The sequence below is a fragment of the Manis pentadactyla genome, chromosome 3 (assembly GCF_030020395.1).
Source record: "Manis pentadactyla isolate mManPen7 chromosome 3, mManPen7.hap1, whole genome shotgun sequence".
Lineage (NCBI taxonomy): Eukaryota > Metazoa > Chordata > Mammalia > Pholidota > Manidae > Manis > Manis pentadactyla.
The window spans coordinates 146877446-146898314 of NC_080021.1; the positions used below are offsets into that span (position 1 = coordinate 146877446).

Sequence of the window (20869 nt, forward strand, 5' to 3'; positions counted from 1 at the left end):
TGAGAGGAGCACCCAGCATCCCAAGCGCACCAAGTCAGGGGAGACATCCTGGGAGCCTGGGTGAGGGACGTCTCCCCCACCTCAGGGCCAGGGGCGGGTCGGATGCCCACAGACGTCCTGGGGCCTGGGGTAGGGACGTTTCCCATACCACAGGGCCAGGGGCGGGCCGGATGCCCATAGAGGGTGGGCCGAATGCCCAGGAGCCGGATGCCCCACCTGGACATAGCTACAATTTCTAACAGACCAGGACCAGGTGAAATGGAGTTAGGAAGGGAAACAGACCAGGGGAAACTGAGGGACTCACTGGAAAATAGTCCATGCAGTGGAGAGCAGGCTGAGATCCCGGGTTGGGGAAGGAGGGGGCAGGGCCACTGGTGGCCAGTTGGGGCCCAGCGCTCACACTCCTTCCCAGGATTTCAGCACCAAAAGTAAGATAAATTCCAATAAATTCTAACCGAAATAAACAGGCAAAGAGAGGCAACAAAGGGCCAGGTAGTTTATTTGAGTGCAACTCCCAGGTGATATTCTGCGGTCTGGCTATCACAGGCCTGGGAAGTCACACCCAGTCAGGGAGATGGGGGCTTATAAGGGGTTAGGAGGGGGAGGAGTGGGCAAGCTATCCTAGGGGGCGTAGAGAGGTATGATTGACTAAAGGTGACATAATAGACAACTAGAAACTTTTTTCCTTCCAAGAGGGAGGAGGCTGACATCTGGGTCTTAGTTGGCACATCAGAAGGATGGAATTCAGGAAGAGCTGTCCCCTTTCCATATAAAGCACGGACCTTGGGGTCTGGTCTGTTCTCCTTTTATGGTATCTCTCTGTTCTGTGTGCATGTCCTTGTTTTTCCTTCCTCCAGCCTAACAATATGAAATGACATTCAACATCTCTAATCACTAAGGAAACACAAATTAAAACCACAATGTTTTATCACTGTATACCTATTGGGCTAAAAATCAGTTTTTCAAAATTAAAATACTAATGCTAGTGAGGGTGAAGAGCAACTAAGCACTTACAAAATGCTGGTGAAATTGCAAAATGGTACAGCCACTCTGAAAAGCAGTTCTGCAGTTTCATATAAATATTCACTTACCATAAAACCTCACAATCCCACTCCTAGGTATTTACCCAAGAGAAATAAAAATGTATGTTCACACAAATCCTGTACATGAATGCTTACAGCAGCTGTATTCATAATCACCAAAAATTGAAACATCTTTCAACTGGTGAACAGGAAAATATTTAAAGTATATCCATACTATGATACACTACTCAAAAATACAGGAATGAAATATTGATGCATGCAACACATAATGAATGTCAAATTCATTTTGTATAATTAGCAAAAGGAGATTAAGTAAAATAAATCAGACCCCAAAAGCTGCATACCATACAATTTCATTTATATGGCACTCTAGATAAGGTAAACTGTAGGGATAGTAAAAGATCAGCGCCTCCTAGGAAAAGGGGTAGGGGGCTACTTAAGGTGGCCTAGGATGCGGCAGCAGAAGGAATTTTGGCGTTTTGATGGAACTTTTCTGTATCGTCATTTGATGGTGGCTATATATGCCTCTTTGTATTTGTCAAGCTAGAAGTGCAGATCATAAGAGTGAATTTTACCGTACGTAAATTTTAAATAAATAAATCTGCCAATAAATCACACTACACAAACCTCCACCTTGAATGTAGAAGCATCTTATACTACAGATCAAAGCACACGGAAAAATGTTCTGATGAGGCATTCCTTCTGAGGTAGGCAAGGACAAGTTTCATTATTCTTACTCTGCAAATGAGAATCAGCACAAATTAAAGTATCAGCAAGTTTCTGGTAGTAGTCAGAGTTGCTGAGCTAGCATTCATGCCACTAGTTCTCGTAGTCCAGTTCTCTATCACTACTAGATAACAACAGTAGTAACAAGGGGTTTTCTTTATTGAACTTGTGAAAAAATTAATAAAGGGAAACTTCACTAGAGTCCTGAAGCTAGTCAGGGAGCCTACCGTTCATCAACAATTACAGGAAGAAATGTCAATTACAGACCCCAACAGGAAAAGATGTATATTGCATCTCCTACAAGAAATCAACTACCCCTGCAACTCCTCATAATCAGAAACCAACATCATCCTGAACTCTTTGATTTTCTCCAATGGACTTTTTCAAAACAACTCCCAACTTCGTACTCCTTCTCCCTAAAATAACGTTCCTTTCCTTTAGCTTGCAATTCTGTTATTTCCAAATAAACCCATTTTTGCTGGTAAAATAACTGAGTTTTAAGTTTAACAAACTAAATTACACTCATTCATAAAGGAAAAATCAAGGTAAGTATTTTAGAAGGCTGAACTGTTAAGCCTTCTAAAACATGAACGTGTGCATATTAAAGAACAATTAATTATAAAATACATATATACACACACAGTTGACCCTTAAACAATGGGTGCTGACCCCAGCACAGTAAAAAATCCAGGTATACTTTTGACTCCCCCAAAACGTTACTAATAGCCTACTGTTGACCTTACCAATAACATAAGCAGTCAATTTAGACGTATTTTGTATATGCATTATATACTTCATTCTTACAATAAAGTTACAGAAAAAAATGTTTTTCAAATTGTTGCAAATCGCCAAAACATTTTTCACTATATTTACTGGAAAAAAATCCAACTACAAGTGGACCCACACAATTCAAATTCTGTTGTTCAAGGGTCAGCTGTAGATGAGAGTCAGACACAAAAATTAACCCTAACTTTGTCCCGGGAGACTCATTTCATAAAGAAAAGGGATCTAATTTCTAGAGGGTGTTTAAAATAAAGCTATAATACAAAAAACAGATGGAAGCTCTAAATATGAGGCTCCAAGTAAGGGAGAGCACCAGAGTAAACTGACAAGTTTTATTGTATTATTTAAAGTAAAACTTTGGTCCTTCACCATCTACGGCAAGTAAGCTAAGCAAAATAATAGCATGTTCATCCCCTCCTTTTGAAGGTCTGAAATGTTGCACAGCGAACCGAGTTTCTCAAAAAAATTTTTCTCTCTGACCCACAAAACCCCAAAGCCTTACAAACGAGACACACTCGCGGGTCAGAGTATGAACTGAAAACACACCGCCAACCACTTGAATTATGGCACAGGAGTTTCGCTTTCTGCTATCAGCCCAACCCAGGCGTGGAGCCCGGAGTCCAGGGGGCTGGTCTGGAGGAGGGGCCGAGAAATGCACGGTTTAGCCACATGGGGAGGCTGGGGACGCTGGGCAGGCAGGGAAGGAAGGACAGCGTTCTTGGTCCCAGCGCGTCGCCTTCACGTGCGAGGGAACGTGCGCCACTCCGCCGACTCTCCCGGGCCTCCGTCACAACCCACGGGAGAACAGGACGGGGAGGAGGCCCGGCCCAGGCGCCTATCGCCGCCTCTGCACGCGCGGCTCAGAGAAGCCCGACCGCCGGGGCAGAAAGCGGCGCGTCTGCGGAATTTGAACTCCAGACTCCTGGAGTCCACTGCGGGTCGCCTCAGGTGCTCGGCTCTGAAAAGGGGGCCTTTTCCTCCCGCACCCACGAACCCACCCAGCTCCTGCCAAAATATAAACAACTGGCGGGCAGTCGCCCCGGAACTGCCGCTTTACGTAATTTGACCCCACGAGGGCGGTGGCAGGTGGCGGCGACAGGTGGCGGCGCCCGAGGCCCCAAGAAGGCAGGGTCAGGCTCCGGCAACGAGGGGTCAGGAGGGAAGAGATCGGGGACGAAGGCGGTCTTGTTACCTCCCCAGATGCCCAGAGTGAGCTGGGACGTATCCACGTTCACCACATAGTCTCCCAAGAACCTGTTCAAGACATCCACGACCAACGACTCGAACACCATTTTCCTCAGCCGCGGTGGAACGGCGGCACTCCCCTGCGCTCCTTCTTCCTGCGTCTGCCTCCTGGACCAGCCCTCGAGACAGCTCGGTTCACCGGCTCCCGGGCGGCTGTGACTGCGGCGCCAAGCCGGCCGGACTCGCCGCCCCGCCTTAGAGCCCTGCAATGGGGAGAGGCGGCAGAGGCGGCAGTCGTGTAACGCGTGCGCAGCTCGGCCTTGATGGTGGGGGCGGAGCGTGGCGCCGACCTGGGGCGCCGACCCACGAGGGAGGCAGGGCGGCTGCGCGGCCGCCGCTCTGTCGTGCGTACCCGGCGCGCAGAGTCCGGCTTTCTCCTCCTCGGCCCCGCCCTCCCGCATCGCCTGGCCACGGGTCGAGTGTCCCGAGCATCCAGTTTTTTTCCGACCCCGCCCCCACCGACTGACTTACTTGCTGGCCGGGGGCGGAGCGAAGCTCTTGGGGGCGCGGCCGTTCCTCCCAGTAAGGAACGCCTTCCCCCTGCGGAGGCGACCATCCGCCCCCACGCGGGCGGGGACCTCCTGCCCCAGAATTAGGTGTGGGCAGATTCCAGCCGCTCTGTTGTCAGACGCGAGGTGTCACGAGGGGTCTCCCAGGGAGCACCCCGCATTACTATACCTTCCTGGGTCCGTCAGGACTCAGTAGACGCCTGTAACTGCCCCGCCCTCCCAGCGCCTGAACACTGCGTGGTGACTTTCCCCGCTGCAAACCGTGGAGGGGACGCGGAGAGTGAACGCCGGGCTGCAATTCCGCCGCCCTTTCCCTGCATCTGAGGTGGCACTCCTCTGTGATCACGTTATTTACACGGAGCCGCCTTTCATCGCACAGAGTCCCTTCAGATTCGCGATTAGAGTCAGCCAGTCCAGAAATTTGCCAGCACCCTCGAAGAAATAAAGACCTGGACTCTCAACCCTTGAAATAAATAAATAAAATTATAAAGTACGTACAACGTAGAGCTCTTTCAGCCCCACTCCCAACCCCGTTTGGCCTTAACTAGACATAGGGCCAAAGACCCAGCGTCACAGAGACGTTGGATGTGAAATTGGAAGAATTTAATTAATCACTCTCTTGAGGATTTAAGATATAGGGTGTACTTTAAACGTTTGTCCTGATGACTTTTTGATTCATGTATCGTTTTAATACATTATGTGCACAGTCATCCAATTTAAAATTTTAAAGTCTAAGGTTTACCTTTGCAAGTAGAATGCCTTGCAAAAACAGTGTTAAATCTTATTTTACATGAGTTTACAAACTGTTTTCATTTAATTTTATATTTTGAAGGACCTTTACTAGGTCACCAGTTCAATCTCTTAGTCTTTAATATAATAAGGGTGAGATGTTAGGGATTGTCCAAGGTCACACAACCTATGTTTTGCAGAAACAGCCTGAACCTGACTGACTCCACTCCACCGCAGCACCTGATCTTCTTGCATTTGACTAAGGACTTTGGAAATCTGCCTCTGAATACCTGTACATAGAAACTGATGGAGACTAAAATGCCCAGAAAAGCAAAAATCCATCATGAAGGGTTTTATTATTGTAAGCCAGATAGACAGCAGCTACAAATTCCACTGTTATGTCTAAATAAATTTAAAGTACAAGAACTTACAGAACTCCAAAAATACATCTTAAGTATCTTGGAAACCCTTCATACTAGCTTCCTACAATCCAAGAAAATCCTATGAAATTGGGTGAAGGGAGAGTGTGCTGCCGAAAACTTAGAAGTATAAACATTTCATTGCTAAAGAGAGCAATGAAAAAATTCTGCTGAGAAAGGGTTAGAAATATGTAAGAAGATGCATGTTGTAATTGAATTCTTAACTAATGTTAGGTGCTGTATCATGAAAACCTGTTTCCTAGCTACTAAAATATCAAACTTTGCATCAGTCTTTCTGTTGCATAATCCGTCTGAGGAAGTTTACAAACAAGAATATTTTAGTGTCATCATGTAAAAGGTACACCCATTAAACTATTGAAACAAATATCTGTTGGACCTTGAAAATAAGCCCAAGGACCACCAAACAAATGTTCAAGTTTCAAATTTGGGAATATGTCAGTATAAGGTGTTTTTTTCTCCAGATCATAATTAAAATGATGTATGTTAATGCTTCATCCAAAAAAAAGGCATTCTAATGCCCACAAATTGCAATATCATCCAACTTCACAATAAATCTCTAACTTTGTGAGCCACATTTGCTGTCTTAAGCTTAGTTTACATGCCACAGTTTTCCATCTTTGAATTTCTGGCATGCAGGCAGTAATATTGGACATCTTTTTTCTCCTGATCTTAACTCCTCTGTCTACAAGTAAATGTCAGCCGTGGGCTGCTGCCTGTCTTTACATTCCTCATGCAAAGTCACCATGTGGTAACAGGCTAGATGGCCAGATAACAGAGCCACTGAAGCAGACCACATTCCCAAACACATTCTATCTCTGAATGAACAGTGCTAGAAGATAACCATTTTACATCTTTTACTGACCTAGTCTCACAAAGCCCTGTGCTTCTATCTTAGTTAATAGTTTAAAAATTATAAACAATTAAAAATTATCTGAATTTATGTGTTCCAATTCTTTAAGAAAGAACAGAAATTTGTTAAAGGTAGATGTAAATAAGAGGTTGAGAAATTTACAAGAATCTTACTCAAGTAGTGTAGCTAAAAATGTAAATAGGTACAACTCTCTCAAAGGGAGTTTGTAAACATTTACAAGCTCATATACACAAATGTATATATATGGATACATAGATACATACGTAAATATTTGTTTGACTTTTGACTCAGCAATCACACTTCTGGAGTTTTACCCTAAGAAAATAATCCTAAAAATTCAAGAAGCTATCCCCACAAGAATATTCATTACAGCATTGTTTATAATAGCAAAAAATTGGGAACAACCTAAATATCTATATAACAGGGAAGTTGGCTAAGTAAACACACACAAACAATGAGTTAATTATGCTGGCTTTAAAAATGATACTGAAGATCTATACTAATGTGCAAGAAAGTCAATAATATATGCTTGTGAGATACAAGGTACAGAAAAGTGCATCAAGCATATAAATTGTGAACATGCTTTAAGTGTGCAGAGAATATATATATATGTGCCCAGAGAATATGTAAAACTGTGCTCACCAAATATTAACAGTGGTTATCTCTAGATGGTGAGTGCTGGGACCAACACTGCCCCCTTGTAACCTTTTGTCTCAGAATAACCATGTGTCCACATGGGCCCCCTCCTTCAGGCAGTATGCTAAGTGTACAGTATGTGATGGCCTGGGACTGGCCAAATCTAGGCCTGCCTTATTTATGAAAGCATCTTGTTGGGAGGCAGACTTCTCTCACCATGGTTTCGTTCCTTGGATCCCTGGTCTCGTTCCTTGGATCCCTGGTCACACAAGAATGATGTTTTCTTGCAAAGCCCCTCACCCCTGGCACACATGTAGTCTTTGTCTTTCACCCAGTATAAGCAGTTCCCTCCCTATCCATGATAGTGGTGCACAACCTTGTCCAGCTGGCCACTCCTGTACGTAAGACCCAGTAAACCTTCATGTCTCATATGGTGTCTCCAGTTCTTTCCTTTGGGTCTTCCGATGGCTTTCCCATCACAACTCATTCACTTGGGCATGTAATCAGACGTTGGATCACACAGTGAGATTTTTTTGGTAATATGCATTTTCTCTGTTCTTTCAAGTTTAATTTGTTTTTACAGTGAACATGTGTTCTTGCCCTCAAACAAGAAAACTGTTTAATAAAATGAGAATATTACTATGAACCAAGTATAGTAAAACTCCTCTTATTCATACTAATTGAAATACTTTTAGTCAAAAGCAAATCACCTTTGGAAATGTGGAACCATGAAACTGAGTTTTATTACATTCAACTATATGTAGTATACTTGAAACATTAAAAAAGTATATGTAAACTTTATTTGTTCCTCTAAACAGTGAAGAGGGATGTATCAGAAATGTTATGGTATATTCTCTTATGATGTTTTGGGGAAACTCTGTGTGCAAATGGATGAATTGCTCTCCCTAGAATTAGAGCCAACTGAAGTTTGTAAGCAATGTCCCAACCTTGGTGAAAATTGATATAGAATTGCATGTGAACTCTCAAAAGTCTGCCAAAAGACATGAACAGACATTTCCTGAAGAGGCAAGGATATACAGATGGCAAATAAGCACACAAAAATATTTTCAGTGTCATTAGTCATTGGGGAAATGAAAAGTAAAACCACAAATGTGACTACATGCCTATCAGAATGGCTAAAAATTTTTAAAAAGTGGTAACACCAAATGCTGGTGAAGATTCAAAGAAATGGGGTCATTCATGCATTGCTTGTGAGAATGTGAAATTGTACAACCACTCTGGAAAACAGTTTGGCAGGTTCTAAAAAAAAAAACTGAGCCTGCACCTACCATTCAAGCCAGCAATTGTTACTTCTGGACAATTATCCCAGAGAAATGAAAACCTGTGTTCACAGAAAAAACTTGTGCACAAGTGCTCATAGCAGGTTTATTCATAATAGTCAGAAACTGGAGACAAACCAGATGATTTTCAACAGATGAATGGTTAAACAGACTGGATGTACTACCTCCATACCATGGGATACTACTCAGCAATAAAAAAGACTGAACTCTCCATACATGCAGCAACTTGGAGAGATCTCAGGGCATTATGCTGAGTGAAAACTATATGAGTCTATTTATAAAACATTCTTCAAATAATAAAGTTATAAAGAGAGACAACAGATTAGCACTTGTCAAAGGTTAGGTATGGGGAGCAGGGATAGATGTGGCTACAAATGGATAGCAGGAAAGAACCCTGTGTTATGGAACACATTTACATAGATCTTTACTGTGGTAGTGGTTACATAAAATTGTATAAGACTGCATGTGTGCACATACACACATACACACAATGAATGCATGTAAAACTGGTGAAGTCTGAATAAACTTCATGGATGGTACCCATGTCCTTATTTTCTGGTTGTGATACTGCACTACAGTTATGCAAGGTGATTGGGGGAACTGGGCAAAAAGTATACAGGACTTCCCTGTAGATGTTTTTGCAATTTTCTGTGAAATAATTTTGAAAGAATTTTTAAAAGGGCCTGCTAGTTAGGGGATCTAGCAGGAGGTGCCCTTGACTGTGAGATGAACTGAAAGTTAAAAGACTCTTATATTATGCTTTAATATCCTGTGCAGGGTGCTTGATAAAATATTCAAGAAGGAAAAGTATCTAAATGTGATGCCTTATCAGAATGTATTAAAATGTCAATTACTCTGTGGTCCCCAGTAAAATACTAGACAGAGAAATGTATTATAAGGGACTTTCTAGAGCCTTCCTCTGGCTTGTAATGTCTAAAACAACTGGCCACTTCCCAGATAAAGAGGGGTTCCAAATGCTGATGTCCATCAGGGTTTGCTGATCCCAGATTTTCATATGGCAGATGCTTTCATAGAGGTTTCCTATAAACATTGTTTCCTACAAACATTTTCCATACACACATTGCCTGATCAGAGAGGTCTTTCCTGACCTCTCAGCCTCAAGAAGCCAGCAGCCACACTGTCACAGTCACCCTGTGGTCTTCATGTTAGTTACACTCTCTGAAATCATCTTTCTTACAGGTTTCTAAAATTTCTGTCTCACCTCACCACCACTTCGAGAACAGGGAGCTAATGTGTCTAGCTTAACTGTTTTATTACCAGTACCTACCTGAATGCCTGATACATAATAGGTTTTCAGTACATATTTGTTGAAAGAATGAACAAATCGATATGAAGCCACCCCCAACTCTCAAGCCTGAATATGTCACCAGTGAAGAAAAGGAATATCCCAGATGGACTCTGTAGGAGGAAGACTATTCATAAGGTAGAAAACAACAGAGGCTGTGATTGTGAAGTTGCAGCCCCAGGAGAAAAGGCAAAGGAACCTTGGCTGGACCCCTACTGCAGAGCCATGAAAGGCAGGAATGCAGAGAGGAAAATGATGCACATAGAAGGCAAGACTCTGGACCCATACTTAGGTTCCCATTGGCAGGGCTGAGGTGAATACAGGGAGGATGGTCTAAGCTCAAAAGCACACCCAGAGGATCCTTAGAGGACATTAGTCCAATCATGTCACTTCCTGCTCCAAAGCCTCGAATGTTTCACCATGGCAACGGCCACAGCCCTGCAATGCCAGATAAGGCCCTACACAATCGGCCTTCTGCTTCACCCTACCCTTATCTAGAATGCTCTTCCCTAGATATTTGCATGACTCTCTTGTCTTTGCTCTCTTGTCATATTCTCAGCCTTTCCCTGAACAGCCTGGGTAACATTGATACTTTCCCTCCCCAATCCTCGGCACTCCTATCACCTCCCCACCTTACTCTGTCCTCAGAGCACTTGCCACCTGACATGCTGTTTTTCACTTACTAATTTCTTGTCCATCTACCTCTCCCCATTGTACTGTATATAATAAAATGTAAGCTCCCCAAGGAAAAACTGTTTCTACTGTTCTGCTCACTGTTCTCTCCTCTGTGCCTGGAACAGGGTAGGCACAGAGGTACTCACATATTTGCAAAGTCAGGACAAGGCATACTTGCCAAGTATTGAATGCTTGCCAATCAGCTCCAAACCCACTCTTATGTTTTCTGCTCCATGGTGCTGGGCACACACACTCTGCAAACCACATTCGGCTCCATGAGCTGCCTCCTCCCAGCAGGCCACTTAGGCTCTGTCAAGGGGGCACTAGGTAGGGTGGGAGAGGAAGACTTGCTCCCTTCTGCTTGTTCCCAGTGGGCCTTCCTGTCTACTTGCGTTCTTGTGGGCGTCACCGTGCAGCAAAACTCTCCACCCCAAAGGCAGCACTTCCTTAGCAGCACGTGGATCTGACCTGTATTCCCACAGCTTGCAGAATCAGCACTGTCTACCCCCTCAGAGACATAGAACCAACCTCATCGTTTCCCTGCCTGCGTTTGCTTCTCGGAACTTGCAGCCAGACAAGCAACTCTCTCTCCAAGCACTCAGCCTGGGTTTCAGCTGGAGGGCAACTCTTCCAGGTTCCTGAGTCTGTCCCTTTGCTCACTCAACCCTTGGGGTTATATCCACTTCTGTGATAACTACCCCCATGATACCTTAAAGCTCTTTCACTGCTCAACAGTTTTATACCTTTCTAACATGTCTGTATGCATCTCTTTCTTTGGGGAGCAGAGTTGGGACCTGCAGCTCAGTCTGTGCCAGAGAAGATGATTGGTTGAGAGAAGGAAGCCATATCAAAGGGATACTGCAGGTTGTGGGTGAGGAGAGAAGCCAGACTCAAGGCCGGAGATAGGATTAAGTGTCAGGACTGGCGATAACTGCCAGCCTATAAATATGTAACAAGTACAAGGAGCAAGGGCTTGGATAATTAAGAACAGATCAGGTAGTGATTGTGAGTGGGTCAGGATGGAGGGTGAAGAAGTTCGGCTACTTAAAGGAATCGCTGGGGGGCTGTTCATCTCTGTCCTGTGGCACAGGGACAGTGGGATCAGGGGGCTCGCTACAAGCTGAATCCTCTGTAAGCATGCCCCGCCTCATTTGGTCAGGGTAGTCTCCCCATTCCTGGGCCAATCTTGATTTAGACAGGATTTGAAAGACCTCCCGAATATCCAGATTTTGGAATATTGACTACCATCTCGATTTCCTACTTCTATTCTCTTTCCTTCCTTTGTGACCATTGGCTGAACTGAAGGCTGCACAGGCCTGGGTGTGAAGCCTTACCCCAGAGGATTGACCACTCAATGTGCTGTTCTAAAGCCAACCCCTGTCACTCTGCCTTGCCTACCAACCTCAAACTCTCTGGTAATGCCAATGATCTGAAACACACAGATAGGAGCCGCTCACCAGCAAGGAATGAGGTGGGTTAAGTCCCAAGTTAGAGCTCAGCTAGGGCATTGTTGAGATTCAGGTAGGAGGTAATTATGGATCTTAACTAGGTCATGGCACTTAACAAATAGAAAGGCAGAGACGAAATGAAGGTCAGAAAGGTAGAATTTATAGACCTTGGAAACTGATTAATTACAGTGGATGATGTAAACAAAATAATTATAAGACTGTGCCATTCATAATAAGTGGAATTGGTTTTATAGATGATGAAGAGTTCAGGTTTTGGTTGGTTCTGAGAGACTTGAAATCTAGGGGAAAATATCCAGGGTGCTATAATTTGTCTAGTGATAGTTAGAAATTAAGGAAGGAGGTCCAAATGGGAGTCAGAACAACAGGTAAACCCTTGAGAGCACCCTACACAGACACAAATATCCATACTCAGCTAAGTGGGGATGATGTTTAGGAGTAAAAGAATTGTAAAGAAAAGCAGACCAAGGACTGAACAGTGGAGAAACATTCTTATTCAGGGAAGAGTCAAATGGACATGAGAGAGGAGGCCTAGGACATGAGCCAGTGTGAAGCAGGATGGCAGAGCAGTCCAAGAGGGATTTACAGGAGGAAGGGATAGTCAACAATGTTAAAATTGTAGAGATGTTAAAGATTAAAAACAGAAAATTCAGGAGGGGCGGAGCCAAGATGGCAGCGTGAGTAGAGCAGCGGAAATCTCCTTCCAAAACCACATATATTTTTGAAAATACAACAAAGGAAACTCTTTCTAAAAGAGAGACCAGAAGACACAGGACAACAGCCAGACCACATCCACACCTGCAAGAACCCAGCACCTGGTGAAAGGGGTAAGATACAAGCCCTGGCCCAGCGGGACCCAAGCGCCCCTCACCCCAGCTCCTGGCGGGAGGAGAAGAGTCAGAGCAGGGAGGGAGAGGGAGCCCAGGACTGCTAAATACCCAGCCCCAGCCATCCGCACCAGAGCGCAGACACAGTGCATGCGTGAGGTGCTGGAAACTAGGGAAACAGGATAGTAAGACCTGTGAGCGGGTCCCTGCAGACGTTGCACCAGGGACAATGAAAAGCAAGTGCTTTTTGGAAGTCTTAAAGGGACAGGGAGCCCAAAACCGGACGGAAGCGTCCTGGGACACTTAGTCCAGCAGCAGGGAATCTGGGAATCTCTGGGCACTCTAACCCCCTGGGCAACAGGGAGCACGGAGTTCCCTCACCGAGATAAAAAGCCTCCTGGCCATTCCCCCTCCAACACAGCTCCACCATATCAGAGCAGCCGCCGGAGGCAGGCCACACCCACAGCAACAGCGGAGATAAACTCCATAGCAGCAGGGCAGGAGCCAGAAGCCCTTTCTGGTGCGCAGCTGCCCAACACAAGCCTCTAGAGGTCGCTGTTATCCCAGGAAAGGAAGGCCAGAAACCAACAAGAAGGGAAGTTCTTCCAGCCGTCACTCTTGCCAGCTCTGCAAACTATCTCTATCACCATGAAAAGGAAAAATTACAGGCAGACAAAGATAAAAGAGACAACACCAGAGAAGGAGACAGACCTAACCAGTCTTCCTGAAAAAGAATTCAAAATAAAAATCATAAACATGCTGACGGAGATGCAGAGAAATATACAAGAGCTAAGGGATGAAGTCTGGAGGGAGATTACAGATGCCAGGAAGGAGATTACAGAAGTGAAACAAACTCTGGAAGGATTTATAAGCAGAATGGATAAGATGCAAAAGGCCATTGATGTAATAGAAACCAGAGAACAGGAACGCATAGAAGCTGGCACAGAGAGAGATAAAAGGATCTCCAGGAATGAAACAATATTAAGAGAACTGTGTGACCAATCCAAAAGGAACAATATCTGTATTATAGGGGTACCAGAAGAAGAATAGAGAGAAAAAGGGATAGAAAGTGTCTTTGAAGAAATAATTGCTGAAAACTTCGCCAAACTGGGGGAGGAAATAATCGAACAGACCACGGAAATGCACAGAACCCCCAACACACAGGATCCAAGGAGGACAACACCAAGACACATAATAATTAAAATTGCAAAGATCAAGGACAAGGAGAGAGTTTTAAAGGCAGCTAGAGAGAAAAAGGTCACTTATAAAGGAAAACCCATCAGGCTATCATCAGACTTCTCAACAGAAACTTTACAGGCCAGAAGAGAATGGCATGATATATTTACCGCAATGAAACAGAAGGGCCTTGAACCAAGGATACTGTACCCAGCACGATTATCATTTCAATATGAAGGAGGGATTAAACAATTCCCAGACAAGCAAAAGTTGAGGGAATTTGCTTCCCACAAAAAACTTCTGCAGGGTATTTTAGAGGGACTGTTCTAGACGGGAGCACTCCTAAGACCAAACAGATGTCACCAGAGAAAATAAAATCACAGTAAAGAAAGCAGACCAACCAAATACTAACTAAAGGCAAAAAATAAAATCAACTACCCACTAAAAGCAGTTAAAGGAAACATGAAAGAGCACAGAATAAAACAACCAACATATAAAGAATGGAGGAGGAGGAATAAGAAGGGAGAGAAGAAAAGAATCTACAGACAGTGTATATAACAGCTCAATAAGCAAGCTAAGATAGGCAGAAAGATACTAAAGAAGCTAACCTTGAATCTTTGGTAACCATGAATCTAAAGCCTGCAACGGCAATAAGTACATATCTTTCAATAGTCACCCTAAATGTAAATGGACTGAATGCACCAATCAAAAGACACAGAGTAACAGAATGGATAAAAAAACCAAGACCCATCTATATGCTGCTTACAAGAAACTCACCTCAAACCCAAAGACATGAACAGACTGAAAGTCAAGGGATGCAAAAACATATTTCAGGCAAACAACAGCGAGAAGAAAGCAGGGGTTGCAGTACTAATATCAGACAAAATAGACTTCAAAACAAAGAAAGTAACAAGAGATAAAGAAGGACACTACATAATGATAAAGGGCTCAGTCCAACAAGAGGATATAACCATTCTAAATATATATGCACCCAACACAGGAGCACCAGCATAAGTGAAACAAATACTAACAGAACTAAAAGAGGAAATAGAATGCAATGCATTCATTTTAGGAGACTTCAACATGCCACTCTCCCCAAAGGATAGATCCACTGGGCAGAAAATAAGTAAGGACACGGAGGCACTGAACAACACACTAGAACAGATGGACCTAATAGACAGCTATAGAACTCTACATCCAAAAGAAACAGGATACACACTCTTCTCAAGTGCACATGGAACATTCTCCAGAATAGACCACATACTAGCTCACAAAAAGAGCCTCAGTAAATTCCAAAAGATTGAAATTCTACCAACCAACTTTTCAGACCACAAAGGTATAAAACTAGAAATTAATTCTACAAAGAAAACAAAAAGGCTCACAAACACATGGAGGCTTAACAACATGCTCCTAAATAATCAATGGATCAATGAACAAATTAAAATAGAGATCAAGGAATATATGGAAACAAATGACAACAACAACACAAAGCCCCAACTTCTGTGGGACGCAGCAAAAGCAGTCTTAAGAGGAAAGTATATAGCAATCCAGGCACACTTAAAGAAGGAAGAACAATCCCAAATGAATAGTCTAACATCACAATTATCGAAACTGGAAAAAGAAGAACAAATGGAGCCTAAAGGCAGCAGAAGGAGGGACATAATAAAGATTAGAGAAGAAATAAACAAAATTGAGAAGAATAAAACAATAGAAAAAAATCAATGAAACCAAGAGCTGGTTCTTTGAGAAAATAAACAAAATAGATAAGCCTCTAGCCAAACTCATTAAGAGAAAAAGAGAATCAACACACATCAACAGAATCAGAAATGAGAATGGAAAAATCACGACAGACTCCACAGAAATACAAAGAATTATTAAAGACTACTATGAAAACCTATATGCTAACAAGCTGGAAAACCTAGAAGAAATGGACAACTTCCTAGAAAAATACAACCTTCCAAGACTGACCAAGGAAGAAACAGAAAATCTAAACAGACCAATTACCAGCAACGAAATTGAAGTGGTAATCAAAAAACTACCCAAGAACAAAACCCCTGGGCCAGACGGATTTACCTCAGAATTTTATCAGACATACAGAGAAGACATAATACCTATTCTCCTTAAAGTTTACCAAAAAATAGAAGAGGAGGGAGTACTCCCAAACTCATTCTATGAAGCTAACATCACCCTAATACCAAAACCAGGCAAAGACCCCACCAAAAAAGAAAATTACAGACCAATATCCCTGATGAATGTAGATGCAAAAATACTCAATAAAATATTAGCAAACCGAATTCAAAAATATATCAAAAGGATCATACACCATGACCAAGTGGGATTCATCCTAGGGATGCAAGGATGGTACAACATTAAAAAATCCATCAACATCATCCACCACATCAACAAAAAGAAGGACAAAAACCACATGACCATCTCCATAGATGCTGAAAAAGCATTTGACAAAATTCAACATCCATTCATGATAAAAACTCTCAGCAAAATGGGAATAGAGGGCAAGTACCTCAACATAATAAAGGCCATATGTGATAAACCCACAGCCAACATCATACTGAACAGCGAGAAGCTGAAAGCGTTTCCTCTGAGATCGGGAACAAGACAGGGATGCCCACTCTCCCCACTGTTATTTTACATAGTACTGGAGGTCCTAGCCATGGTAATTAGACAAAACAAAGAAATACAAGGAATCCAGATTGGTAAAGAAGAAGTTAAACTGTCACTATTTGCAGATGACATGACTTCATAAAAAACCCTAAAGACTCCACTCCAAAACTACTAGAACTGATATCGGAATACAGCAAAGTTGCAGGACACAAAATTAACACACAGAAATCTGTGGCTTTCCTATACACTAACAATGAACCAATAGAAAGAGAAATCAGGGAAACAACTCCATTCACAATTGCATCAAAAAGAATAAAATACCTAGGAATAAACCTAACCAAAGAAGTGAAAGACCTATACCCTGAAAACTACAAGACACTGTTAAGAGAAATTAAAGGGGACACTAACAAATGGAAACTCATCCCATGCTCTTGGCTAGGAAGAATTAATATCGTCAAAATGGCCATCCTGCCCAAAGCAATATACAGATTTGATGCAATCCCTGTCAAATTACCAGCAACATTCTTCAATGAACTGGAACAAATAGTTCAAAAATTCATATTGAAACACCAAAGACCCCGAATAGCCAAAGCAATCCTGAGAAGGAAGAATAAAGTGGGGGGGGATCTCACTCCCCAACTTCAAGCTCTACTACAAAGCCATAGTAATCAAGACAATTTGGTACTGGCACAAGAGCAGAGCCACAGACCAATGGAACAGACTAGACAATCCAGACATTAACCCAGACATATATGGTCAATTAATATTTGATAAAGGAGCCATGGACATACAATGGGGAAATGACAGTCTATTCAACAGATGGTGCTGGCAAAACTGGACAGCTACATGTAAGAGAATGAATCTGGACCACTGTCTAACCCCATACACAAAAGTAAATTCTAAATGGATCAAAGACCTGAATGTAAGTCATGAAACCATAAAACTCTTAGAAAAAACACAGGCAAAAATCTCTTAAACATAAACATGAGTGACCTCTTTTTGAATATATCTCCCTGGGCAAGGAAAACAAAAGCAAAAATGAACAAGTGGGACTATATTAAGCTGAAAAGCTTCTGTACAGCAAAAGACACCATCAATAGAACAAAAAGGAACCCTACCGTATGGGAGAATATATTCATAAATGACAGATCCGATAAAGGCTTGACATCCAAAATATATAAAGAGCTCACCCACCTCAACAAACAAAAAACAAATAATCCAATTTAAAAATGTGCAGAGGAACTGAACAGACAGTTCTCCAAAAAAGAAATTCAGATGGCCAACAGACAGATGTAAAGATGCTCCACATCGTTAATTATCAGAGAAATGCAAATTAAAACCACAATGAGATATCACCTCACACCAGTAACGATGGCTACCATCCAAAAGACAAACAACAACAAATGTTGGCGAGGTTGTGGAGAAAAGGGAACCCTCCTATACTGCTGGTGGGAATGTAAATTAGTTCAACCATTGTGGAAAGCAGTATGGAGGTTCCTCAAAATGCTCAAAATAGACTTACCATTTGACCCAGGAATTCCACTCCTAGGAATTTACCCTAAGAATGCAGCACTCCAGTTTGAAAAAGACAGATGCACCCCTGTGTTTATCGCAGCACTATTTACAATAGCCAAGAATTGGAAGTAACCTAAGTGTCCATCAGTAGATGAATGGATAAAGAAGATGTGGTACATATACACAATGGAACATTATTGAGCCATAAGAAGAAAACAAATCCTACCGTTTGCAACAACATGGATGGGAGAAAGGGGAGGGCTGTGCAACACAGAGAAGACAAGTAGTGATTCTATAACATTTTGCTATGCTGATGGACGGTGACTGTAATGGGGTTTGTGGGGGGAACTTGGTATAGGGGAGAGCCTAGTAAACATAATATTCTTCATGTAATTGTAGATTAATGATAACAAAAGAAAAAAAGAGAAAGAAAAGGGGGATTACTCCCTGATAGGATAAAACTAACTGCAAATCAACAATTAATACATGCTTTACATATCCTTAATTTTGATCTTTCAAAGGGTGTCAGATGATCAGCTATGGAAGTACATTTTTCTGATAATATTCCTTTCTCTTAAAAAAAAAAAAAGCAGTTCCTGTGTGGTGATCTCCAATAAGTTCTTCACAATGATATAAAGGGCATATCAAAGTGTGGGCAAAGGGTTTGTTTGTGTTTATACAGAGGATCAAAGCCTAATTTGGCTACACAGGAAATGAATTAAGATACGATATGAAGAAGAATTTCCAACATTAGCATCCTCTGGAAGAGTCATTCCAGAAGATGAACATCAAAAAACTTCAACAAAGATCCTGGTGCTGCTGCAGTTGTAGCTGCAGTCATCCCACTGGTTCCTGGAATTGCCACTGGAATGAAGAAAGAGATATCTAAGCTGACCTGTGCATACAGTAAAACAACAAATTTGACTGGATCTATACTATCAGAACTCAACCAAGAAATAGGAGAAGTGCAAGTTGCAGTGCTGCAAAATTGTGCGACTATAGACTATCTACTGTTAAAAGAACACATGGGATGTGAACAGTTCCCAGGAATGTGTTGTTTTAATTTGTCTGAATTTTCTCAAACTATTCAAATTCAGTTAGACAATATCCATCATATCATTGATAAGTTTTCACAAACGCCTTGGGTACCTAACTGGTTTTCTTGGTTTCACTGGAGATGGCTGGTAATTACAGGTATGCTTCGGTTACGTAACTGTACTCCTATTATGTTAATGTGTGTGCGCAATTTAAGTAGTAGCTTAAAACCTATACATGCTGAAGTTACTCTACAAGAAGATATGTCAAAGAAATAATCAATCTTCCCATGTTCTCTTCCGCCTGCTACTTCTATAGCTTTTCTTCTTCCTTCCTAACTACAACCCTTAAATAGAATTCATTCCTCATATAGAATTTACCGAGTATCATAATTCTTCCAAGTGGTAAAGATACCTCAAGACAAATGCTGGGCATAGAAGCCACAGGGCATAAATATGCAAAGAAATAAAAAGCTAACCATTTCAAACAATAAGGCTTCTCTCTCACTTACCAACTTTACATTTCCCTGTATGGCCCCGGAAGATGACTGGTTAGCCAGAGATGGGTAAGATTCCTCAAGGGAGGAACAACCTAAGACAGGCACAGTCGCAAGAGGGCCATCAGGTGAGAAAAAGGGGGATCGACAGAGGTGAGGCTTAGAACCTCACCCCCCCGTTCTGAGAGAAATCTTCTGCATCCGTGGATGTTTTGTTGCCCTTGTCTAGCTTGGATTAATACTTAGTCTATAGGCACACACCTGATTATCTACATTTGCCCTCTTACAGCACTAAATTATGTTTTCTACCTTTATCTTGCATCTACGTACCACTTCGGCATTTTATTAAAAAATAATAATAATAATAATAATAAGGGAGAAATGTGGGATTCACATATAAATCAAGTATAAAAATCAAACAATCATATCTGACTTGATTGTTTATAGTTCATGATGCATGATCAAAACCAAAAGTTTCTGTGATATGACTGCCCTTGCACTGTTCACCATGTGAGAACTTTTTCACTATGTAAGACCTTGTTCACCATGTAAGAACTTGTTTGTTATGCTTCAGAAGATTGGAGACTGTTGAGATATAGGCTGGGGGTTGATTAATGGCTGTGCATTGAGTCCCCCATACAGAATTTTATTGTTGTTAACAACCATTTGATCTTAATAAATATGAGAGATGTCCTCTCAAAAAAAAAAAAAAGAAAATTCAGCCAAATTTAGCTATTAATGAGTACTTGCAAGATCTTCTGTCTCACTTAAGAGGTGTCTAACCAAAGTCGTTAGAGTAGATTTTAATAACAAAAAGATTACTGGCCAGTGTGACTCTTATGTTTACCAGTAGTATTTTTTTTTTTTAGAAAAGTAAGTTCATGTCAACACTTATTAAGCACTTGAATGTACACAGCTCCTTCAGTATTATAATAGGGATTCATTATCAGTGAGGGTTAACTCAATAAACATCACATTATTTTTTGTATTTTTGCAGTATTTGAACCTTTCTTGTTTTGGTGTATGCTTTCATCATCACAATATAATATCTGTTAACAGTAAGAATCTTAACTGATCCATAAATAAACCAGTCACCTCCACATATCCTATTCCTAGTTGCTTACCACAGATTGTCTCTGCATATTCTTTACTTAACAACTGCTTGCCTGGAAATATGCTAATCTACAAATAAATATTTCACAAGCTGTATATAACACTGTTTTCTAAGTTTATGTACTTCTTTAGATATTGACAAGTATACCATTGTTAATATCGTAAGCATGTGTGAGGGGTTATGAGAAAATAAATCCTTTGTTCTTCAGTCAGCATACAAGTACATACACGCAAATGTGATGGGGAACTTGTAATATGCTTCAACGTTTTAATAAATAATATTGTCCATGTTACATAGAAATAGCATATACACTTCTATGTATATAGTTCACATACTGTATATGTAATTCACATA

At 41.8% G+C, this 20869-nt stretch overlaps 1 protein-coding gene across 3 annotated transcripts in view; it reads right to left on the reverse strand.

Annotated features, from left to right (window-relative positions):
* Positions 1-4754, reverse strand: part of VPS13A (vacuolar protein sorting 13 homolog A) — a 236372-nt gene extending 231618 nt beyond the window's left edge. For 2 of the 3 annotated variants that reach the window (XM_036893495.2, XM_036893496.2), the window contains exon 1: positions 3745-4754. In XM_036893495.2, coding sequence (XP_036749390.2) covers positions 3745-4198 — 454 coding nt within the window. In that variant the 5' untranslated portion in view covers positions 4199-4754. The remainder of the gene's footprint in view (positions 1-3744) is intronic. The other variant, XM_036893494.2, reaches the window with a different exon arrangement.
* Positions 4755-20869: the final 16115 nt, after the last annotated feature.